The sequence below is a fragment of the Haliotis cracherodii genome, unplaced genomic scaffold (genome assembly GCF_022045235.1).
Source record: "Haliotis cracherodii isolate W230 unplaced genomic scaffold, xgHalCrac1.p SCAF_4, whole genome shotgun sequence".
Classification (NCBI taxonomy): domain Eukaryota; kingdom Metazoa; phylum Mollusca; class Gastropoda; order Lepetellida; family Haliotidae; genus Haliotis; species Haliotis cracherodii.
In genome coordinates, this window is record NW_027266297.1 from 46,688,706 (window position 1) to 46,715,015 (window position 26,310).

General features: G+C 43.3%; 1 protein-coding gene across 3 annotated transcripts in view; it reads left to right on the plus strand.

Moving 5' to 3' along the window:
• LOC139479660 (glucosidase 2 subunit beta-like) overlaps positions 1 to 26,310 on the plus strand; it is a 43,738-nt gene that overhangs the window by 3,909 nt on the left and 13,519 nt on the right. Inside the window, exons 2-11 of one of the 3 annotated variants that reach the window (XM_071262501.1) lie at positions 1,694 to 1,816; positions 2,517 to 2,612; positions 3,437 to 3,497; positions 3,721 to 3,838; positions 3,953 to 4,016; positions 7,809 to 7,874; positions 9,061 to 9,145; positions 15,301 to 15,379; positions 18,937 to 19,083; positions 25,951 to 26,097. In XM_071262501.1, the coding sequence (XP_071118602.1) occupies positions 1,694 to 1,816; positions 2,517 to 2,612; positions 3,437 to 3,497; positions 3,721 to 3,838; positions 3,953 to 4,016; positions 7,809 to 7,874; positions 9,061 to 9,145; positions 15,301 to 15,379; positions 18,937 to 19,083; positions 25,951 to 26,097 (986 nt within the window). Of the gene's footprint in view, positions 1 to 1,693; positions 1,817 to 2,516; positions 2,613 to 3,436; positions 3,498 to 3,720; positions 3,839 to 3,952; positions 4,017 to 7,808; positions 7,875 to 9,060; positions 9,146 to 15,300; positions 15,380 to 15,849; positions 15,929 to 18,936; positions 19,084 to 25,950; positions 26,098 to 26,310 lie in introns of all 3 variants that reach the window. The other 2 variants (XM_071262500.1, XM_071262502.1) reach the window with 2 other exon arrangements.

The window sequence follows — 26,310 nt, forward strand, 5'->3', positions numbered from 1 at the left end:
ATGAATGTATGATGAGTAATGAGATGAATGATGGCTTCTCCGAAAGGATAGCGAAGCTTTTCAATTCCAGTCAGGAAGAAGTTTTCTGAAGCCACCCTGAAAAACCCATTCACAGCAGTTTTGAGGTCATCATTGTCATCATAATATTTCCACGAAGGTGTTCTTTCAGTTTAGGAAACAGGGGGAAATCACTTAGTGCCTGGTCTGGCAAGTATGGAGGATGAGGAAGCTCTTCGAACCCACATTGTCACAGCCTTTGCAAGTCAAGGTGTGTGAGAAGAGGCATTGTATTAGAACTCCAGCAGTCAGTATTCCTCACTGCTTTTCTGTGATAAAATCTCAATCAACAAGGATCACACCCTTTGCACCCCAGAATACAGTTGCCATAACTTTCTTCACTGATCTTGTGGACTTGTGTTTCTTTGGTTTCAATGAATCCATGGCTTAGACCTGTGTCTTCCTCACGTTCAGCAATGGTAATACGTCTCTCTAACAGTAGAAGTTATTCTGTCTCCTTGATTGAATCTTCTTTGAGGGATGTTGAGGGATGTCCAGACCTAGGGTCATCATCACATCTTGTTCTCCCAGCCTTAAACATAGCTGCCAAACGTTAAACAGTGGAATAGATTGGGCACTTATCCCCATACACTTGTGACATGCAGCCATGAATTCCTCCGTGAGTAAAAAAATTGATGACTGCTCGGTACTCGTTCTTTTCCATTTCTGTGTCCATTTTTACCCCTATCACGTTCAGCTGGCTGTCACTAATATACAAACGGTCTCAACAGACCAAATACACTTGCAATGTACAACTCTAACAATGTACTAGATTTGTTATGACCCATAGTTGGTCAGGCTTGGAACTTTTAGACCAGCCCTCGTATTAGAACGATATAAATATATATACAAATTTAAAAATTGAATTTGGTAAGATTCCTTGTTCATTTAATGTAACAAATCTTCATTCAGTTGTATCTGAAATATAAAACTAGGACAGCCAAATGTATGTGTATTTTATTCTGGCTACTGAAGCTCGATGTCCGGTATACATGCTGGATGTTTTGTTTAACCAGAAGGGGGAAAATATCTGAAATCTGGGTGCGTGTATAATGAGCCCCGCCCTCTGGGCTGCTTCATCTTCTGAAGAAAAAGTGTGCACAATACTCATGGAAATACAGTATGATTTAAAAACTCTCAGCACCATAGCCGTGCTTGTGGGTTCCACCAAAGTGGTAAACGTCGGGGACCTGCATCACCTCAGGCTTTCCTCTTGTATTGAGCTGATGTGCCATGTTATAACTGGAATACTATTCAAAGTGCTGTTAAACCCAACTCACTCACTCCATCAGAGGTATTTTGTAGTACAAAGGCCTCAAATCAGTCTAATATTAAAGATCAGTATAAAGTCTTGCATTACATAAATAAATTTAGTATGAGATATTTTACCAAGACACATTGTACGTTTCTTTGTTTCTGAACAGATGAGTCTGAAAAGTATATCATTAAGATGACACAGCAAAAGTGAGTTACTATACCTCTTAATAGCTTCTGTAACATGTAGTGCCTGAAAAACTGCTCACTCTCGACAGAGCAATGGCAAAGTATTTCCATATGTACTTTAGTGTCACTTTTAGGGAACATAATGTGACAGTATATGAGGTGAGTTATGAGTGATACCTGGTTTTTATTGCAGGAGCATCACTCTACCAGCCAAGGGCAGGAAATACATTTAAATGTCTGACTACTGGCACTGAAATCCCCTTCGAGTATGTCAATGACGACTATTGTGATTGTGATGATGGCACTGATGAACCAGGTGAGGACAGTTCTGGTAATGTGTGCTGGACAGCTTTACTATGAATGTGTACAATCGTGCATGATCGTGTCAGGACTTCTACATGCATTCTTACCTTGTTTTCCATCTGTGCTATTCCTGAGATATCAAGGTGTAAATAATTAAGTCTGGTCAAGGAAAACCAGTGGTATGTTACATTGGGAGCCAGGGCTCAAGTTACCTATGTAAACCATGCACCAGTGCAACCTATTATTAAAAAGTGCCACCCAATTTGTATGTCTACATGCACCAAGCGCACTGACCCTTACTCTTCCACACAACAGCAATCTTTGAACACTCAATACATCTTAGCTCTAGGTACCATGCAACATCCCTTATCCCTGTGTTATGACTAATAGCTTGACATCATCAAACTCTGGGTACTTCAATATGTGCACATGTTCCTATTATGTTTTATGGCAATGGTATTTTATATGTTTAAGTGAGCTTATGCATCTATCATGTCTATGTTACAACTTTGATAAAGCGATCTTAGCGTTAAGATGATCGTAACTCCCATACTTTAACATAGGTTTACAATAGTAGTAGCACTAAGATCGCTTTGTGCAAGTGGGCCCAGGTTGTTAAACAACAAACAAGCAAACCTGAAATGGAGCCCTGGCAGTGAGCTAGGTAGAGTCCGCCTTGACATACTGTGAAAGTGATTAGTTTTTGTGTTCAGGTACAGCAGCATGTCCCAACATGAAGTTCTTCTGCCAAAACAGAGGTCACGTAGCAGAAGATATTTTGTCTTCTCGTGTCAATGATGGTATTTGTGGTAAGTAGGCAATTGATCCACTTTTGTACATATGTGTTCCATTTTTAACAAGAATTCAGTGTTTAGTTAAAAATTATATACAATGGGTTGTCAGGATTTTGTTTTGACACACTTGCAACCAACAGTGTGCAGAATAGTCCTGTTTACATGTGAGTATTTGCCAGGCAAAATAAGAGCAGGTCGCCAGGAACAGTGTTTGTTGTCAGATTTCAGCAAATCATTTTGCTGTCCACATGGCATACAGAATTAACTTGTATAAGTGTGATATAGTTAAAGCATTACAAAGGGACTTCATTTTCAAATTATTGTGAGTTTGTAAACAAGTGATGGCACCTCAACCATAGACCTATCTACTTAAGTTCAAAACACATTCTTAGTTCCGTTGCTGGTAACTAAACTTACAATGTGGAATTAAAAAAACCTACATCCCGGTTACAAAAAGATTGACTGACACACTTTATAATGGGGACCTAGGAAAACACCCAAACCACTCTTAATTACATTTCATCTTATTCTTGTGTTATTAAACACTTCTTCAAATGTGGCTTTCCAAAAGGCTCAGGGACCAGAGTTGTTTACATGCCTGATGAAATTTTAGCTTTGACAGCTTTTAATGAGATGTATCAAAAACTCACTCTATTGATAAATTCATTCCTATGAAATAGTTGATCCCTGGTCCTGAGTCTTAACTTGGCAATGCACATGTTGTAGATGCCATTGGCATAGTTATGAAATATACTCTTGTAGCATTGTTACAGTCAGCGCAAAACATGTACAAGTACATAGTATGATATAAACTTCCATTCTGCACTGCCTGTTACCAGATTGTTGTGATGGATCTGATGAGTACCAACAGGAGAAGATTCAATGTACAAATACCTGCGAGTAAGTATGCTGATACTCAATGTTGGACATGCTTAGATTAGTTGTCCTGTGCCATACAGGTACTTCATTGCTTTACTGCCAATATAATCAGTTCATAACAGCCATCAAAACTGATAGCCCAATATTATGCCTATAACTTGAAACATATTTGATAAACATGATAAAAGATATACTTTTGAGTAAAGATTTTGATCATCTGTAAAAGTGCTGCATGTGTTTTTAGTGAGCTGGGTCGCAAGCGCCGTGAAGATCTGCTGCGTGAGAAGGAGCTGCGAGAGGCAGGATTCAACATCAGAAAACAGTATGTGGAAGAGGGCTTACAGAATCTCCAAACCAACAAGGTACATCTTGTCATAATGAAAGAAAATAGTTGCCTGATTTGGAGTAAAAACTGCACACCATATATTTGTCAGTTACACATGAATGGATAAAGGATCCTTATCTCTTTATTGCAGGCCCTAGTTGAGGATCTTGAGAAGTCAAAGGAACAACTGACAACTGACAGGGAGGTGCTTGAAGGTGAGCATGGGAAAAGGAATGGGGAACTAGAAGTGTTCTAAAAGAGTTTTTGTGTATGAGAGTATGAGAAGGTGTAGGGAAAAGGAGGATCTTGATGGTGAGAGTATGAGAAGGTCTAGGAAGCGGGAGGAGCTTGATGGTGAGAGTATGAGAAGGTGTAGGGAAAGGAAGGAGCTTGATGGTGAGAGTATGAGAAGGTCTAGGGAAAGGGAGGAGCTTGATGGTGAGAGTATGAGAAGGTCTAGGGAAAGGGAGGAGCTTGATGGTGAGAGTATGAGAAGGTCTAGCGAAAGGGAGGAGCTTGATGGTGAGAGTATGAGAAGGTCTAGGGAAAGGGAGGAGCTTGATGGTGAGAGTATGAGAAGGTCTAGGGAAAGGGAGGAGCTTGATGGTGAGAGTATGAGAAGGTGTAGGGAAAGGGAGGAGCTTGATGGTGAGAGTATGAGAAGGTGTAGGGAAAGGAAGGAGCTTGATGGTGAGAGTATGAGAAGGTCTAGGGAAAGGGAGGAGCTTGATGGTGAGAGTATGAGAAGGTCTAGGAAGCGGGAGGAGCTTGATGGTGAGAGTATGAGAAGGTCTAGGGAAAGGGAGGAGCTTGATGGTGAGAGTATGAGAAGGTGTAGGGAAAGGGAGGAGCTTGATGGTGAGAGTATGAGAAGGTCTAGGGAAAGGGAGGAGCTTGATGGTGAGAGTATGAGAAGGTCTAGGGAAAGGGAGGAGCTTGATGGTGAGAGTATGAGAAGGTCTAGGGAAAGGGAGGAGCTTGATGGTGAGAGTATGAGAAGGTCTAGGGAAAGGGAGGAGCTTGATGGTGAGAGTATGAGAAGGTCTAGGGAAAGGGAGGAGCTTGATGGTGAGAGTATGAGAAGGTCTAGGAAGCGGGAGGAGCTTGATGGTGAGAGTATGAGAAGGTGTAGGGAAAGGGAGGAGCTTGATGGTGAGAGTATGAGAAGGTCTAGGAAAAGGAGGATCTTGATGGTGAGAGTATGAGAAGGTCTAGGAAGCGGGAGGAGCTTGATGGTGAGAGTATGAGAAGGTGTAGGGAAAGGGAGGAGCTTGATGGTGAGAGTATGAGAAGGTGTAGGGAAAGGGAGGAGCTTGATGGTGAGAGTATGAGAAGGTCTAGGGAAAGGGAGGAGCTTGATGGTGAGAGTATGAGAAGGTGTAGGGAAAGGGAGGAGCTTGATGGTGAGAGTATGAGAAGGTCTAGGGAAAGGGAGGAGCTTGATGGTGAGAGTATGAGAAGGTCTAGGGAAAGGGAGGAGCTTGATGGTGAGAGTATGAGAAGGTGTAGGGAAAGGGAGGAGCTTGATGGTGAGAGTATGAGAAGGTGTAGGGAAAGGGAGGAGCTTGATGGTGAGAGTATGAGAAGGTGTAGGGAAAGGGAGGAGCTTGATGGTGAGAGTATGAGAAGGTCTAGGAAAAGGAGGATCTTGATGGTGAGAGTATGAGAAGGTCTAGGAAAAGGAGGATCTTGATGGTGAGAGTATGAGAAGGTCTAGGAAGCGGGAGGAGCTTGATGGTGAGAGTATGAGAAGGTGTAGGGAAAGGGAGGAGCTTGATGGTGAGAGTATGAGAAGGTGTAGGGAAAGGGAGGAGCTTGATGGTGAGAGTATGAGAAGGTCTAGGGAAAGGGAGGAGCTTGATGGTGAGAGTATGAGAAGGTGTAGGGAAAGGGAGGAGCTTGATGGTGAGAGTATGAGAAGGTGTAGGGAAAGGGAGGAGCTTGATGGTGAGAGTATGAGAAGGTCTAGGAAAAGGAGGATCTTGATGGTGAGAGTATGAGAAGGTCTAGGAAGCGGGAGGAGCTTGATGGTGAGAGTATGAGAAGGTCTGGGGAAAGGGAGGAGCTTGATGGTGAGAGTATGAGAAGGTGTAGGGAAAGGGAGGAGCTTGATGGTGAGAGTATGAGAAGGTCTAGGGAAAGGGAGGAGCTCGATGGTGAGAGTATGAGAAGGTCTAGGGAAAGGGAGGAGCTTGATGGTGAGAGTATGAGAAGGTCTAGGGAAAGGGAGGAGCTTGATGGTGAGAGTATAAGGTGTAGGGAAAGGGGGCAACTGATGGTGAGAGTATGAGAAGGTGTAGGGAAAGGGGGCAACTGATGGTGAGAGTATGAGAAGGTCTGGGGAAAGGGAGGAGCTTGATGGTGAGAGTATGAGAAGGTGTAGGGAAAGGGAGGAGCTCGATGGTGAGAGTATGAGAAGGTGTAGGGAAAGGGAGGAGCTCGATGGTGAGAGTATGAGAAGGTCTAGGGAAAGAGAGGAGCTTGATGGTGAGAGTATGAGAAGGTGTAGGGAAAGGGAGGAGCTTGATGGTGAGAGTATGAGAAGGTGTAGGGAAAGGGAGGAGCTTGATGGTGAGAGTATGAGAAGGTCTAGGGAAAGAGAGGAGCTTGATGGTGAGAGTATGAGAAGGTCTAGGGAAAGGGAGGAGCTCGATGGTGAGAGTATGAGAAGGTCTAGGGAAAGGGAGGAGCTTGATGGTGAGAGTATAAGGTCTAGGGAAAGGGAGGAGCTCGATGGTGAGAGTATGAGAAGGTCTAGCGAAAGGGAGGAGCTTGATGGTGAGAGTATGAGAAGGTGTAGGGAAAGGGGGCAACTGATGGTGAGAGTATGAGAAGGTCTAGGGAAAGGGGGCAACTGATGGTGAGAGTATGAGAAGGTGTAGGGAAAGGGAGGAGCTTGATGGTGAGAGTATGAGAAGGTCTGGGGAAAGGGAGGAGCTTGATGGTGAGAGTATGAGAAGGTGTAGGGAAAGGGAGGAGCTCGATGGTGAGAGTATGAGAAGGTCTAGCGAAAGGGAGGAGCTTGATGGTGAGAGTATGAGAAGGTGTAGGGAAAGGGAGGAGCTTGATGGTGAGAGTATGAGAAGGTGTAGGGAAAGGGAGGAGCTTGATGGTGAGAGTATGAGAAGGTGTAGGGAAAGGGAGGAGCTTGATGGTGAGAGTATGAGAAGGTCTAGGGAAAGGGAGGAGCTTGATGGTGAGAGTATGAGAAGGTCTAGCGAAAGGGAGGAGCTTGATGGTGAGAGTATGAGAAGGTGTAGGGAAAGGGAGGAGCTTGATGGTGAGAGTATGAGAAGGTCTAGGGAAAGGGAGGAGCTTGATGGTGAGAGTATGAGAAGGTGTAGGGAAAGGGAGGAGCTTGATGGTGAGAGTATGAGAAGGTCTGGGGAAAGGGAGGAGCTCGATGATGAGAGTATGAGAAGGTCTAGGGAAAGGGAGGAGCTTGATGGTGAGAGTATGAGAAGGTCTAGGGAAAGGGAGGAGCTTGATGGTGAGAGTATGAGAAGGTCTAGGGAAAGGGAGGAGCTTGATGGTGAGAGTATGAGAAGGTCTGGGGAAAGGGAGGAGCTTGATGGTGAGAGTATGAGAAGGTCTAGGAAGCGGGAGGAGCTTGATGGTGAGAGTATGAGAAGGTGTAGGGAAAGGGAGGAGCTTGATGGTGAGAGTATGAGAAGGTGTAGGGAAAGAGAGGAGCTTGATGGTGAGAGTATGAGAAGGTCTAGGGAAAGGGAGGAGCTTGATGGTGAGAGTATGAGAAGGTGTAGGGAAAGGGAGGAGCTTGATGGTGAGAGTATGAGAAGGTCTGGGGAAAGGGAGGAGCTCGATGATGAGAGTATGAGAAGGTCTAGGGAAAGGGAGGAGCTTGATGGTGAGAGTATGAGTAGGATGTTGGGAAATTCTTGTCATTGGCAACTGGGTGACTGCTAATATTTTCCACTGATGTGATTGTTTCACATATTTCTATATCTTTTAAATAAATAATCGAATTGCATGTTTGCTTGTTTCAGGAAGGAAGATGGAAGTTGAATCCCCCGAGAAGGAAGCCAAAGAGACGCATGAGAAAGCCTGGGAAGGTAAACAAACTAAACTGATGTTTGCTGCACACTCTGTAGAGTCAGTAGCCTTGACGCCACTTTAACAGTTTTTGGTAAAACATTTTGTTTCATACTTTTCTCAATTCAGACAACCATGAGGACAGGCTGAAACATATGAGGATGTGAATGGTTTTAATGTTTCTTGGATTTGGTCATGTCATGGAAACATGCCTTTAATATTTATGAATAAAGTCATTAATTTTAAACTGAAACTACGTAGATTATGTGATAATTTCAAATTTCTCTTTGGCAACAACATTTGCTTTAGCCATTGTTGACAGGTTGCCAGACTAAAACAGTTTACATCTATGCTATTGCTGTATACAGTGATTCTTTACATGGATGTGTTTAACATTGTTCGATAATGTCAAACTGTTGTCTCACATGACCACTCTTTACAGCCAGTTGATATGACAAAAATTTAAGGAACTCTCAACAGCCACAAAATTGTAATGAAAATCTTTTTGAGCACTCATTACTGGCACAATTAATGGCTTTATCTGTTGTTAATGGATGAAGATTTTACTAAATGTAAATTTAATCTCTCTCCTCATGTACCTGTGAGCAACAATGCCTTGGACTATTTGTAGGACAGCAGTAGACCAACCCTATCTGAACAGTAGATATATATCTGTTGTCATGCAGTTCTGTCCCCTTCTCAATAGGGCCCATGGATGAAAATTACTGGTACTGATGACAATTATACATAATTCAAGCATATGACCTTTGCCTTCCTTGGAAACATTTCAGTCTTGAATGAAAACCAAAATACACCTATAACAAGCAATATATTGAAAGGATTTTGTCAGCTATTAAGTCATCAATAGTTTCATAATTGTTCTTGCCCATTTAGAAACTAGTCTGTCTTCAGGAAAAGTTTTCTCTGCCATATTCATCGTATTCTTTGTTTCTCTGAAGAAAATAACTAAGAATAGATTTCCCGTGACATTTTTTTATCCTCCGCCACAAAGTGAGAGGCAGATACAGGAATGGGTGCTATCCATCCTTCTCTCTGGTCGTCAGGTTTATTTTCCAGAGCATCACTAAAAGACTGCAGCGACTAGTTCCCACTCTATAAACCCCTGCCCCTGTGTTTAGGTAGTGTGGAGATTGTTTACATCACATGGCATCCAAGGTTGGAGATGATGTTGTTATGTGTTTACAGCTGTAAAGGCAGAACGGCAGGCAGCTGGAGACAAGCTGAAGGCAGCACAGGCATTCGAACAGCTGGATCGCAACAGAGACACATAGTAAGTTGTCATCACATCACTCACATCACTGCAGTTTATTAAATAAATGATCACTGTAGAAAATGTCTCTGGTACACAGTAGCCCCTGTGTAAATGGGGATTTTGTGGTTTTGCCTGAATTTGACTGCTGACTATTTCACTTTGATTTTGACAGCAGTGGGTCAAAGCATGCTGTGCTTGGACCTCTTGGTGCTATCATATCATTAGAATTTCCTTCATAGATCTCAGATATTATTTTGACACATTGGTCGAAAATTAAAATGTGAAAAGTTAGATGTCTAAAGTAAGAAACATGACTTCCTTGTAACCTGACATAATGAAGGTGTATATAAGAAGTTAAAATCTATGAATTTTAAAGTCAAGAGTCAACTGAAAACAACATTTCTATGTTAGCAGCACCCTGCTGGTATGGAGGTGTGATCAGGTATTGATGCATAGAGGTATCAGAGTAATACTTCTGATTTTAGTTCTATCAATTCACAGTGAGTCCAATAATGATTTGTTTTGATAAGGGACTTAACCATTTGATATTCTTGGGGATATGGGAGCTTGGATTTTGTGTTGAGATCTTTTTTCACCAACAGCTACAAAAAAACCATATATATTTTTTATTAAAACTATGAACCAAACTATTTTTTCCTAAAAAACACATTGCAGCAATGTAATTTTTGTTGCAGACAATTTCTTTTTTTTATGTCCGGCAACATGTAGCATAATTAATTTTTCAAGAATTAACGATACAATTTCTTTTTTTCTTGATAAAATCTTAATTTTTTACTTATCCTGCATTACTCCTGCATATTACTGCTTGTTCTTGACAGAGAAAAGAACTGTGTGAAGGTTTTCGCTTGAAGAAGTTGCTCCAACTAGCTGAGAGGCCAACCCTATCATGCAGCTCCCCACGTGACCAAAGGAAGTGATGTCAAGGATCCTCACATTACTCTGGTCACTTGATGAGAGAAGACCTTTTTTTTGTTGTAACATAAAACTGATTCAAACCCTCACGTGTTTGCTATCTGAGTTAATTTTGTTTTGTCTTTGTGTTGTGCCTACGGTTTGTATTTTGTACATTCTATGTTTGATAAACATGTGCATAACGTTATTAGACACTTACTGGCGTTTTCTCTAAAGAAAACATAATGCCAGGTGTCTTGTTGTTCCAAGTAGCCATCTTGAATATTTTACATAGCCAGCAGTTAGTGAACTGGTTTGCGTTCTATATTTTTTGCTTGGTACCACACGATTGGTGTATCCTCGCAAGTATTGTTTGTTTTTTGGTATGTTGTCTTACGTTTGTCGTGATATTTATTTCATAAACCCACACAGTGGGTTAAACAAATTATAGCATACATAATCGTGCGGGGACGCAGTGTAATTTTACACTGCTTTGTTGCAGATATCATGCCCTCCTGCTCTAAGTGCCGGTGTAATATGTCAGCGTGTGAGTCATACCCTGCCTGAATTATACATCTCAATGCGTGTAAAAAAACGCAGGACACAGCAGGCCAGGAAACACCGGCGCATGATGTCAGACCACTCCGAGAATTTGCCTACAAGATCGGCCATCTCGGATGACTACCCCCTGACCTCAACTGCTACCTTGATGTCGGACCCCACGGTCGCAGTCTCTACCCAGAGCACTTTGACGACCACAACAGCATCTATCTTTACGGCGGCGACCACCTTGACGCCCGGCGTGGCGCTCACGTACCAGACAACGCCTATACTATCCTCCGGACAGACACTTGATCTCCCACAGGCGGCCCCACCTACGGCACAGATGCCCATGATAGACGCCTCTCTTATCCAGTACATTCAGTAATTACAGGCCAGACAGCTGTCGACGCCAGCGCCTTTACAGATGCCTCTACAAGTGCCTCCCATAGCGCCTCTGCAGACGCCTCCTCAAGCGGCCTTTCAGCTGGCTCCTATCTACACAGCGCCCATACAGAAGCCTGTGCCTCTGCCTCCGCCGCGTCGGCCGACTTCACAGACACCTTCTACCTCTCGTCACTACGCGGACTCGGCTTCCCCAAATACGTCTTCAAGGCGAAGTGACAGCAGATCTTCTAGACAGGGTCATAGATCTAGGAGCCGCTCCCCGGTTCGCAGACGCTCCAGTGGGCTATCGGTCCGACTCCTCGGAGAGTGCCTTCATCCCTTGTTATGACGACACCCCTATGGATGGCGAATCCCACCTGGGTTTTGACCAAGTCGCAGACTGGCTGGCAGACAGATTTGAGGCAATCGCTCCCTCGCCCGGCCTAGAGGTCGATATCAAGACTGTCATCCGTGCAGACCCCACCTCGATTCCTCCTGACCCACTGATAAGAGACATGATCTCAGCTCTGGATGAGGACTTCAGTAGGCTGTCACTGACTCTGTCCTTCATCCCGACTTTATAGACAAGATGACTTCCCAGTCCACTCTCTTCAAGTTGCGGACCACGCTCTCTCCTTAGATGAGGATATGCACCGCATGACGGGATCGAACCGCTCCACCTCCGTCAGAGTTTCCAACAGCAAACTCGCCTACGTGGAAACCGAGATTTTAAACCTCGTTCACTTATGGCGTCATCCTCCAATAGCTATACTGCAGGACTTATCGGAGGACAACCCCCATAGGATTGACCATCTAACTGGGGTTGTATGCTACCTCCAACGACAAGTGGAACCCACATGCGCACTGCTCTGATCAAACTCACTACCAATAGACGCCTTGGGTAACTTGCCTTGTCAAATTGGGACCGAGAGTTCAAGAGAGACCTTTTGCGTCAACCTTGGTCCGGCTCTGACGTTTTTAATGGACAGATATCCAGGACTCCCGGGTCTCATCCGTGATGAGACGGCTCTCAAGGCCCTGGCCAGGGTGTCACAGCCAGACTTTGCTAAGGCGTCCCATTCTGGCTCCTACCAGCCATGATGCAACATCGTCCTCCCGGATCATCTCAAGCAGCCTCTCCGGTGATGGACGGTGGAATCGAATGGCTTAGGCGGCGTCTCCTTCACAGGGTTTACAACCTCTCTGGGATGGTTCGCACACCTGGAGGGACAGGTCGTCTCGGGGCTGTTGTCCGCCAATCAGCGCCTATGGCTCATCAACAACCTCGAACTGGAAGCGCTTATCTTGGCCATCGCTTACTGGAAGCGGGCCCTCAGACACGCCCATCTCGACGGACAACATCACTGTCGTATGGTGCCTTCAGAACCAAGGAACGACTCATTTGACTTTGCTCCTTTTACAGACATTCAGATTGTTTCACCTGGTGGATCATCTGGGGATTCAGTTCCAGATCCACCACATCCCGGGCTGCCGAAACATCCTAGCAGATGCCCTATCTTGGCCTGGCAAAGTGGCTCCCACAGAGTGGAAACTTCACCCAGATGCCTTCATTCTTGTTTGTCAGGACCAATGTCTCCCCAACATAGACCTATTTGCCACCAGCCAGAACTACCAGATCCCGACCTACATATCTCTGCTGCCGGATCCACTGGCTTGGGCAGTCAACGCTTTCATTGTCCCCTGGGAAGGACAAAAAGCGTACGCTTTTCCGCCACCTGTACTCCATCGCAAAGTTGTCCAGAAGATCAGATCAACACGGAACCTCGATCTTACTTTGGTCGCGCCCTGGTGGCCAGCAAGGGCTTGCTTCATCGACTTCAGAGAGCTGTCCCACGTCAACCCACTGCCACTCCCAGATTGGCCAAATCTGCTAATCCACCCTCACAGCAGACAGCCACACCCAGGACGCGACAGGTTATGTCTTCACGTCTGGTCCATTTACAGAGAACACTGAACGCCAAAGGCTACTCGGCCTGAGCGTCCAGGGCCATCATGATGGCACATCACCCAACCACCAGGAGCCTCTATGATGACAAGTGGCAATCTTACGAGAGCTTTTGCAGGGGCAAGCACCAAGACCCCACATCTGCATCGCCTCAATTCCTGGCCGAGTTCATGCTCCATCTGCGTCACAAGCGTAAGCTCAATGGCAGTACCATCATGACCTACCTTGTGGCGCTCAACTCAGTCTGGACAGTTCCAAAAGATCAACGCATGACGAGAATCCCGGAACTCCAGGCACTGCTCCGCTCATTCAGACTGGAAGACCAAAAGGCGAAGTTCAGCCCCCCCAGCTTGGGACTTGAACGTCATTCTCACTTCGATGAGAGACGCGCCTTTAGAGCCACTCGAAACATCGTCATTCTACAATCTGACAAAAAAGACGGTCGTCCTACTGGCGCTCGCCACAGCAGCCTGTGTCAATGAGCTACATTCCCTAGATGTCACGGACCGCCTCCGTGGTCTAGTGGTAGAGCGGAAGGTCCAGGGTTCGATCCCGGGCCGCGTCATACAAAAAGACGTTAAAAGATTGTACTTGTTGTTACCCTGTCTGGCGCTCGGCATTAAGGGGCTAAAACAAGGACTGGTCGGCTCGGAGTCAGTATACTGTGTCTGAGTGGGGTATTCATGTTAAACTGCGGCATGGTATCTCAGTGGGCTAGCACTATAAATCGGCATCAGTCCGGACTAGTACAAGCAGCCACACACACACATACACGTGCATGCACGTCGCTATATAAGTGCAATAATCTTGGACGCGACGTTAAAACCCAATTTCAACTCAACCCTAGACGTCACACGAGTCCGCTCTTCTGAACAGGGAGCACACGGAGCCGTGCATCTGGGCCTGTGCTGGGACTTCATTGCAAAGAATCAGCTCCTAAGCCCACCCCCCCACCCCACCCCGCTTTCATCGATTGGGGGTGCAGAAGATGAACATGAACTAGAGGTTCATCTATGTCCAGTTAGAGCACTTCCTAGCTACATCCGACAATCCAAGGAACGCCGTAGACAACGACGACGCCTCTTCGTACTGGTATTTGCGACCTCGCGAGCGGAAGTCAGTCGCAACACGAGCCATCATCTTCCAGGCCTACGAGGCCGCGAGATTGGACCCCCAACGCTCCCAACAACCTGCATGAGATCTGGGCGGTCGCCTCCACCATGGCGCTACACAGCAACTGCTCTCTGCGCGCCATCATTCGAGGGATGTTTCTGGCGATCCAACATGATCTTCGCCAGTCACTACCTGCGAGACGTCGCATTGGAGGATGTGCAAGGCATGCACAGCTTTGGTCTGTTAGTAGTGGCCCAGCAGGTCACCACTACTACATGTCATTGACTACACCTCCAAGTTCAGAGCCGGTCTTTCGACATCCCCTGGCTTGAGCCCTGGATTAGAAGGTTCATGCCTTATTTGCATACAGCTCGTTGCTCCAGTCGCGACCTACCCATATGTTATTGTCAGGCTGCACAGTACCGGGACACAATGCATACCTGACTCTTCAATTCCATGTAATGGTCATTCAGGCTGACCACGCGGCCGAGGAGGGGTTGATGGAATTGGAGGTTCACATACATGGAGTGGTCACCTGACTCCAGCCACACAGTAGAGGAGGGGTTGATGGAATTGGAGGTTCACATACATGGAGTGGTCACCTGACTCCAGCCACACAGTAGAGGACGGGATGAGGGAATTGGAGGTTCACACACATGGAGTGGTCACCCGAAGCCGACCACACAGCCAAGGATTGGCTAGAGAACAGATTCTGGGAATAAAAGTTGAAAGTCCACATCTGAAGGTATGCCCGCCTCAGGTTCCGTCCGATAAAGATGCATTGAGGAGTAATGCAGGATAAGTAAAATATCTAGTAAAATCCTAGATATTTTTTATATTTGTATACTTATCCTGCATTACTGCGTCTAAATGGACCCATCAATCGCAGATCTGCCTCCCAAAGATGCCTTCTGATGTTTCGGACTCCAGAGTAATTTGAGGATCCGTGACGTCACTTCCTTTGGTCACGTGGGAGCTGCATGATGGGCTGGCCTCTCAGCTAGTTGGAGCAACTTCTTCAAGCAAAGACCCTTACACAACTCTTTTCTTTGTCAAGAACAAACAGTAATATGCATTAATGAGTAATGCAGGATAAGTATACAAATATAAAAAATCTCTAGGATTTTACTAGTATGGCATATCCTGAGATATTTACATAGATTTTATTGTAAGCATTTTAATTAATTTAATAAAATCACATTCACTTGCATTACATGGTGAGGTGTAAAGGATGTATGTTGCATTTTCCTTTCAGTATAACAATAGATGAGATGTTATCCCAGTCTTGCTTTGACAAAAACAAGGATGGATCTGTGACAGTAGAGGACATAAAGGTAGCTGAAGCAGGGGGACAGTTGTTTGCCTTGCAGCAGGGTGGTTTGGAGAGGAGCCTGCTTTCTTGTTGTGACAAGTCAGACATTAGTTAACCAATAGTCAAATGAAGTCTGACTTGTTGCTTCTCCGTAATATTCCACATGCTTCATATAACTGACATTGTTTGGGCTAGCAGGGCTTCTGGTTTGGTTTGAAGCGTTCTCAATTCAGTTTTTGTTTCCATCTAGTGTTTCTCTCCTTAGTTGTGAAATATTTCTGAAGCTTATTATACTTGCCTCCTTTACATATGCCAATGGCTCCATTTTTGGTGGCAGTGACAACCCAAGTATTTAAGTGAAGCTGGAGACATGCCAGAATAATGTTGGTTATATGAGGTTACTACACGCAGCATGTGTGTTGGACACAGGTGTGTTCTGCCTGGCTGGCAACAGTTAGCTCCGATAGTAAGGTGTATGGTTGTCTATTGCAGTGTTGACACAAGTGAAATGATGTCACACCCAGAATTTGATATTGACTCTGATGGTACAGTGAGTGAGGAGGAAGCAAAGGTATGGTCATGTGTCTTAGTCCAGCTTGGTTGGGACCTCCCAACATCTCCATATGGCATGTCATATGTTGTGTGAACATTCTGCTTAATTAAACCTACAGTTGTTAATTTACAGGTTTCAAAGTACATGTAAATGTGATATTTCAAATTTGAAACAAAAAAGTTAAATTGGTAGTAGGTATATATATGACTTCTCTGTCATGACATCTTCATTTGTATTTCTCAGCCCTCACAAACTTACGTGTCATGAAGTAGTAGGCGGGAATCAACTCATCTAGATAGTAACATTGTTTTGCAAACATTCTTCTAAACATGCATAAAGTTTTCCTAATTTCCCTTATGTGGTGTGGTAGGGTATGTTCAGTATGAAACACTAGTGGGACCTGGATTGGGAAAGATCCCTTGAATTCTATTGCCTGCCTGTTGACCTTGTTGATTGTGTCACTATTAACTGACAGCATGATTAGTGTGTTGCTCATGGTCTCAACCATTGGTCTGGCCCATATCTTTACAGGCTGCCTTCATATAGGTTCAGCTTCAAATAGTTACACAAACCTGTAGGTGTTTTCTTTTCCCTTGATTTCTGGCGTCCCCTGCCGTGATATTCGCAGAATATTACTGAATGCGGCATAAAGGTCACACTCTCTCACTCACTCTATTTGCTTGGGGACCGCTTCCGTGGTCTAATGGTAAAGTGTCCGCCCGGAGAGCAGAAGGTCCGGGGTTCGATCCCTGACCGCGTCATACCAAAAGACATCAAAAGATGGTACTTGTTGTTACCCTGTCTGGCGCTTGGCATTAAGGGGCTAAAACAAGGACTGGTCGGCTCGGAGTTGGTATACTGTGTCTGAGTGGGGTATTCATGTTAAACTGAGGCATGGTATCTCAGTGTGCTAGCACTATAAATCGGCATCAGTCCGGACTTGTACAAGCAGCCACACACACATATACACGCGCATGCACGTCGCCATATAAGTGCAATAATCTTGGACGCGACATTAAACCCCATTTCACCTCACCTCACCCATTTGCTTGGTATTAGATGGTTCGGTACCTGCTTTACAAATTTCTTCAGGTTGTTTTTTATGTATATTTACAAACAAAATATTGCAGAATGGATATAGTGTGATGTTACAAACTAGTTGTGGAATGCATGTGCCTATAGTATGTATGGTGTCATACACCTAGTTTGGGTGCATTTAGCTTCAGATTTACCAGTTCAGATCAGCATTATATGGATGTTTGTTCAGGCATGGCCTGGGGGAGGTTAGAGACAATGTGGCCCAGAGTTTTGCCTTTTTCAGCAGTATTACTTACCAGATAAGTTGCCTCACCTATTTCTGTGTGGCAGTAATAACAAGATCACACCATGTTTTCTGTAACTCCTTCCCAGGCTATATCTGTCCAAATTGAAAATGCTGGGACAAAGATGGGGCAAAGATGCTGTATTCTTCTAATGCTAAACTATGGGCCATGTCTCCATACAATAGTTTGTATCTGATTATTTATCATCAGGTGTCATAGTCCAAGGGGTTCATGATTGAGATACTGTTAAAAACTTCATACAGAAACATGTTGTTGGTAGGGAATACAGTATTTATGTTTACTATGTTGTTGGTAGGGAATACAGTATTTGTGTGTGTACTATGTTGCAGATTAGCATTGATATTAATCATCAGGTGTCATAGTCCGAGGGGTTCATGATTGAGATACTGTTAAAAACTTCATACAGAAACATGTTGTTGGTAGGGAATACAGTATTTATGTGTACTATGTTGTTGGTAGGGAATACAGTACTTGTGTGTGTACTATGTTGTTGGTAGGGAATACAGTATTTGTGTGTGTACTATGTTGTTGGTAGGGAATACAGTATTTGTGTGTGTACTATGTTGTTGGTAGGAAATACAGTATTTGTGCGTGTACTATGTTGTTGGTAGGGAATACAGTATTTGTGTGTACTATGTTGTTGGTAGGGAATACAGTATTTGTGCGTGTACTATGTTGTTGGTAGGGAATACAGTATTTGTGTGTGTACTATGTTGTTGGTAGGGAATACAGTATTTGTGTGTGTACTATGTTGTTGGTAGGAAATACAGTATTTGTGCGTACTATGTTGTTGGTAGGGAATACAGTATTTGTGTGTGTACTATGTTGTTGGTAGGGAATACAGTATTTGTGTGTGTACTATGTTGTTGGTAGGGAATACAGTATTTGTGTGTGTAGTATGTTGTTGGTAGGGAATACAGTATTTGTGCGTACTATGTTGTTGGTAGGGAATACAGTATTTGTGTGTACTATGTTGTTGGTAGGAAATACAGTATTTGTGCGTACTATGTTGTTGGTAGGGAATACAGTATTTGTGTGTGTACTATGTTGTTGGTAGGGAATACAGTATTTGTGTGTACTATGTTGTTGGTAGGGAATACAGTATTTGTGTGTACTATGTTGTTGGTAGGGAATACAGTATTTGTGTGTGCTATGTTATTGGTAGGGAATACAGTATTTATGTGTACAGTGTTGTTGGTAGGGTATACAGTATTCGTGTGTTCTATGTTGTTGATAGTACACACGAATACTGTACTCCCTATCAACAACATAGTACACACGAATACTGTATTCCCTATGTTGTTGATAGGGAATACAGTATTTGTGTGTACTATGTTGGTAGGGAATACGTTATTTGTGTGTACCATGTTGGTGGAGAATGCAGTATTAATGTGTACTAGGTTGTTCTATGTAATGCAGAATTCATGTCTACTGTTTAAGTTGAAAATACTGTATTTTAGCAGCCCCTGTGGTTTCCTCAACCACACACTTATTACATATGTCAGAGACGTCACGCTTGATATGCCTCCAATTTTCCCCTCAGGCATTCTTCATAAGATTAGATAATCGTGAAGATCAAGGTATTAACTTGGTGTTAAAAACTAACTATAACTTGGACATTGTTGAAAGTGGTGTTAAAACCAATTCACTCATTGAACTTTTGTATTTGTGTGTGGTTTGAAGGAGTACCTAGAGGACCAAGAGCGGAGCACAGAGGAGGAGTTTGTGGAGAAGATCTGGCCCAACATCAAGGAGATCTATAAGCCCCCAGTGGAGGCAAGTGAAACCAAGGGAGATGAAGATGTGGCTCCACCAACAGCTACTGATGCAGTGAGTACATCATGTTCCCTTTTGTAATCGATACACCTGTCTCCTATCACTCAATACAGAAGTAGAACACCTGCATTTCTATAAATACATGTCAGTAGCTGATAGGGTTGTGTGTATAGAACACATGCATATATATACAGTTCATGTCAGTATCTGATAGGGTTGTGTGTATAGAACACATGCATATATATACAGTTCATTTCAGTAGCTGATAGGGTTGTGTGTATAGAACACCTGCATTTCTATAAATACATGTCAGTAGCTGATAGGGTTGTGTGTATAGAACACATGCATATGTACAGTTCATGTCAGTAGCTGATAGGGCTGTGTGTATAGAACACATGCATACATACAGTACATGTCAGTAGCTGATAGGGCTGTGTGTATAGAACACATGCATATATATACAGTTCATTTCAGTAGCTGATAGGGTTGTGTGTATAGAACACCTGCATTTCTATAAATACATGTCAGTAGCTGATAGGGCTGTGTGTATAGAACACATGCATATGTACAGTTCATGTCAGTAGCTGATAGGGCTGCGTGTATAGAACACATGCATACATACAGTACATGTCAGTAGCTGATAGGGCTGTGTGTATAGAACACATGCATATATACAGTACGTGTCAGTAGCTGATAGGGCTGTGTGTATAGAACACATGCATACATACAGTACATGTCAGTAGCTGATAGGGCTGCGTGTATAGAACACATGCATATGTACAGTTCATGTCAGTAGCTGATAGGGTTGTGTGTATAGAACACATGCATATATATACAGCATATGTCAGTAGCTGATAGGGCTGTGTGTATAGAACACATGCATATGTACAGTACATGTCAGTAGCTGATAGGGCTGTGTGTATAGAACACATGCATATATATACAGTATATGTCAGTAGCTGATAGGGCTGTGTGTATAGAACACATGCATATATACAGTACGTGTCAGTAGCTGATAGGGCTGTGTGTATATAACACATGCATATGTACAGTACATGTCAGTAGCTGATAGGGCTGTGTGTATAGAACACATGCATATGTACAGTACATGTCAGTAGCTGATAGGGCTGTGTGTATAGAACACATGCATATGTACAGTACATGTCAGTAGCTGATAGGGCTGTGTGTATAGAACACATGCATATGTACAGTACATGTCAGTAGCTGATAGGGCTGTGTGTATAGAACACATGCATACATATACAGTATATGTCAGTAGCTGATAGGGTTGTGTGTATAGAACACATGCATATATACAGTACGTGTCAGTAGCTGATAGGGTTGTGTGTATAGAACACATGCATATATTCATTATACATGTCAGTAGCTGATAGGGCTGCGTGTATAGAACACATGCATATATATACAGTACGTGTCAGTAGCTGATAGGGCTGTGTGTATAGAAAACATGCATATATATACAGTATATGTCAGTAGCTGATAGGGCTGTGTGTATAGAAAACATGCATATATATACAGTTCATGTCAGTAGCTGATAGGGCTGTGTGTATAGAACACATGCATACATACAGTACGTGTCAGTAGCTGATAGGGCTGTGTTTATAAAACACATGCATATATTCATTATACATGTCAGTAGCTGATAGGGCTGCGTGTATAGAACACATGCATATATATACAGTTCATGTCAGTAGCTGATATGGCTGTGTTTATAGAACACATGCATACATACAGTACGTGTCAGTAGCTGATAGGGTTGTGTGTATAGAACACATGCATATATACAGTTCATGTCAGTAGCTGATAGGGCTGCGTGTATAGAACACATGCATATATTCATGGGAGCCAATAGTTGGAGTGAAATGTATGAAATAAACGACAGAACATTGTGTTTAGTATGGTATCATTGTTATATTCACACTGTAGTTGTATGTACACATGCTCCACACTGTAGTTGTATGTACACATGCTCCACACTGTAGTTGTATGTACACATGCCCCACACTGTAGTTGTATGTACACATGCTCCACACTGTTACTGTATGTACACATGCCCCACACTGTAGTTGTATGTACACATGCCCCACACTGTAGTTGTATGTACACATGCCCCACACTGTAGTTGTATGTACACATGCCCCACACTGTAGTTGTATGTACACATGCCCCACACTGTAGTTGTATGTACACATGCCCCACACTGTAGTTGTATGTACACATGCTCCACACTGTTACTGTATGTACACATGCTCCACACTGTAGTTGTATGTACACATGCTCCACACTGTTACTGTATGTACACATGCCCCACGCTTAGTTGTATGTACACATGCCCCACACTGTAGTTGTATGTACACATGCCCCACACTGTAGTTGTATGTACACATGCCCCACACTGTAGTTGTATGTACACATGCCCCACACTGTAGTTGTATGTACACATGCCCCACACTGTTACTGTATGTACACATGCCCCACACTGTAGTTGTATGTACACATGCTCCACACTGTAGTTGTATGTACACATGCTCCACACTGTAGTTGTATGTACACATGCTCCACACTGTAGTTGTATGTACACATGCCCCACACTGTAGTTGTATGTACACATGCTCCACACTGTTACTGTATGTACACATGCCCCACACTGTAGTTGTATGTACACATGCCCCACACTGTAGTTGTATGTACACATGCCCCACACTGTAGTTGTATGTACACATGCCCCACACTGTAGTTGTATGTACACATGCCCCACACTGTAGTTGTATGTACACATGCCCCACACTGTTACTGTATGTACACATGCCCCACACTGTAGTTGTATGTACACATGCTCCACACTGTAGTTGTATGTACACATGCTCCACACTGTAGTTGTATGTACACATGCCCCACACTGTAGTTGTATGTACACATGCCCCACACTGTAGTTGTATGTACACATGCTCCACACTGTTACTGTATGTACACATGCCCCACACTGTAGTTGTATGTACACATGCCCCACACTGTAGTTGTATGTACACATGTCCCACACTGTAGTTGTATGTACACATGCCCCACACTGTAGTTGTATGTACACATGCTCCACACTGTAGTTGTATGTACACATGCTCCACACTGTTACTGTATGTACACATGCCCCACACTGTAGTTGTATGTACACATGCCCCACACTGTAGTTGTATGTACACATGCCCCACACTGTTACTGTATGTACACATGCCCCACACTGTAGTTGTATGTACACATGCCCCACACTGTAGTTGTATGTACACATGCCCCATGCTGTAGTTGTATGTACACATGCCCCACACTGTAGTTGTATGTACACATGCCCCACACTGTTACTGTATGTACACATGCCCCACACTGTAGTTGTATGTACACATGCCCCACACTGTAGTTGTATGTACACATGCCCCATGCTGTAGTTGTATGTACACATGCCCCACACTGTAGTTGTATGTACACATGCCCCACACTGTAGTTGTATGTACACATGCCCCACACTGTAGTTGTATGTACACATGCCCCACACTGTAGTTGTATGTACACATGCTCCACACTGTAGTTGTATGTACACATGCCCCACACTGTAGTTGTATGTACACATGCCCCACACTGTAGTTGTATGTACACATGCCCCACACTGTTACTGTATGTACACATGCCCCACACTGTAGTTGTATGTACACATGCCCCACACTGTAGTTGTATGTACACATGCCCCACACTGTTACTGTATAGACACATGCTCCACGCTGTTACTGTATGTACACATGCCCCACACTGTAGTTGTATGTACACATGCCCCACACTGTAGTTGTATGTACACATGCCCCACACTGTAGTTGTATGTACACATGCTCCACACTGTTACTGTATGTACACATGCCCCACACTGTAGTTGTATGTACACATGCCCCACACTGTAGTTGTATGTACACATGCTCCACACTGTTACTGTATGTACACATGCTCCACACTGTAGTTGTATGTACACATGCCCCACACTGTTACTGTATGTACACATGCCCCACACTGTAGTTGTATGTACACATGCCCCATGCTGTAGATGTATGTACACATGTCCCACACTAGTTTGTACACATCATCAATGGATGAATAATAAATTAATTAATGAATCTTGATTTTTGTACCCTGTAGAATGCATTAACTTTTTCATTTAGTACATGTGACTTCATGTTTAAAACAACATACATCTGTTTCACAGAAAAGTATAATTCTTCAAAATGCTCAAATTACCCTTCAGTAACATCTTTTGTAGTTTGGTTACAACAAATAGTTTCAATAACATCATAATTACATGAAAAATGTCTGTTAAGAACTATTTCAGACAGTCACTGTGACATGCATCATAATTCATGTACTCCTGCCTAAATGACCGACTTGATTAAAGTTTTCAAAACGTTTTCCAAAGTTTTCAATAAACCTGTCATGATCATGTGCTTGTCATCATATTGAAGTAAAGATTGATTCATTGATTGCTGTAGAATGCGTTTGACTGTTGCTGTCAAGTCTAGGCACAGTTCTAGTCGATAGTTTTGGTGTGTATTTCTTCTTTCTGTGACTGGGTGGGTCGGGTGGCCTGTTGTCATGCTGTCATGCTGAAGACCCTGGTTCCATTCCCAACATGGGGACAATGTGTGGAGACTATCAGGTGTCCCCCGCAGTGATATTGCTGGAATATTGCTAAAAGTGGCGTAAAACTATACTCACTCACTCATCTGTGACTGGGATGGATTGTCGCGAGGATATTCAATGTCAGACATGCAGTCTAACACTCTGACTCTTTCCTTTGTATGATTAAACCCTGAGTTAAAGATTAAACTGTCTAAATGATCAGAAATAACGCTTGGCAATCCCTTTCCTTTCCCTAGGAATGTGGAAGTAGATAGCAAGTGTTTATGCCACTTCAAGCATACGGTCTCATGAAAAATGTATGAACACCAAAATTTGTCAGTCATACACTTATGAACCTGCGTTTCACATTCATGTGAACAGCCTCTCCTCCGATAGAAGACCTGTTTACAAAGTTAACTTCACATCAAAAAGTTATTCCACAATGATCTGCCCTTCATAGTTCAGTGGTCGTCCATACACCCCTGGTTCCTATACAAGTTGAATAATAGAGACACTTTTCACAATTGTTGATGTAAGTGTCAGTGGCTTTAATTTGATGCCATAAAACCTTTTTGCTACTTACAATCACTGATTTCAACATCATACAAGTTTGAAGGTGATAGCTCACCTGAATACCCACCAAACGGTAGGTAGCAGGAAGAGTGTTCATGTGAAATATTATTGTTTGCATTATGTCAAGGGAAACTGACACACGGCTTTGTTAAATGTTAGATACACTGCTGTTTGGTTTTTATTGTATATTTGAGTAAATCAATGTAATGCATTATTAAGTGTATTTACAGCATTGATGAAATTGCCTCTGTAAGAGCTTCTGTTGTTCCCATGTCCATATTTAAAACCAGTTAAGTCCACACAAACAATGAATAATTTGGTTAGCTGTTTACTGTTTACATGTATGCTTGTTACTCTGTCCGTCTTTCTGCACATACGGGGCGGTCGGGTAGCCTAGTGGTAAAAGCGTTCGATCGTAACGCCAAAGACCCGGGTTTGATTCCCGACATGGGTACAATGTGTGAAGCCCATTTCTGGTGTCCCCCGCCATGATATTTCTGGAATATTGTTGAAAGAGGCGTAAAACCCTACTCACTCACTCCCTCACTTTCGGCACATACATAGCATCTTCAATGTATCCAGCTCCTTGTGAGAGGTATAAGTTGGTCCAAGGCACAAACGTCCATGTATTGTTTGTTATCAAATTGTGTGTGCACTTTGAACATTGAAGAAGTTTAAAGGGTGAAACATTGAGGAGATGAAGACTGTGTGTAGGGCAAAGTGACCTAAATTGAATTTGGTCCTGAATGAGCAGCATGTGATTTCAAATGTTAAATTTAAAGTCTACCATGAGAAAATTAAATGCAAACTCTTTGGTGTTGTGAAAGTTTTGAGTGAAGCAGCATTTGTTGAGACTGACTTTTGAGTGGGCTGTTGGTAGGAATTAAAGAAACACTCATATTAGCCTTTGAACAACAGAGGGCACTGTATATGCCTATAAACATTTATTTTATGTCTTAATCCTTTACTTGGATACATGACCAGCACTGGAAATGTGTATTCTATTCAGTGTTACCCGAAAGATGTGACCTTAGTCAGATGTTAGAATAGCCCAAACTTTCAAGCTGTCTGTTGTCTTTATAAAACTTAAGATACACTTTCTTTGTCGATATTGCAGTTACTGCAACTCTGCATTTTGTAACATATCATTGTATATCTTGATTCTAACATGCCCACCGATAGATTGTGATAGAAGTATCTATCAAAATTAGCTTTCACAGGGATGTGGTCATTAAATCAGAGCTGGTAATTGCGATTTAAAATCAAGTATTTTTGAAATTCATAGAAGAAATCAAAGTTGGAGAAAGTGTGTGGTATTATGGAAAAGCTGACAATTCCTAATCTTCTCCTGCAGTTCAACCCATAATTGTTGTGACTTGATCTGAGACTCCCACCCAACTTATAGAGTAGTACCAGTGTAGACGCAACAATCAGTACAAGACATTAGATGTTTTCCAATGTTACCATGAGTGTAGGATTTATGGAACTCAAGGTACAGTGTAGACCACTTTTGCCTTTCAACTGGTGATAATAACAATATTGTCCTTCTACATCGTGAGGCCAGGAAGGATGACACACCCAACTCTGTGCCTTCTCCACCTGATATGACTATGTCCTTGCTAGGTGTGACCTTGGTGTACCTCCTCCTACCTCCTCCTACCCTGTGATTCATTGTAGGTGAAACCCCCCAGTATTAGCTCTGACAGAAAGCAGGTGCCCCCTCCCCTAGAAGATATACCAGAGGGAGGGGCACCTGATGACATTGAGGATGAGGATGAGGATGGAAGTGAAGATGAGGAGGATGAAGATGATTATAATATCCCTGTGAGTAGAGAATGCCCTTTCTGTCTGCTTGCCTAACATCCTTCTATTGTGGTGATGTTCCAGATGTGGCCTTGCATCAGAGTAAGACTGGGCAAGGTATTAGTACACACTGGTTCCAAGTGAACCAGGCTCTTGAGAGGAATGCCAATTCTGTTCCATCATAGCTGGAGGCAATCAACCAGATAAGGATAACTGCTTTGTTAGTTAAGTGTA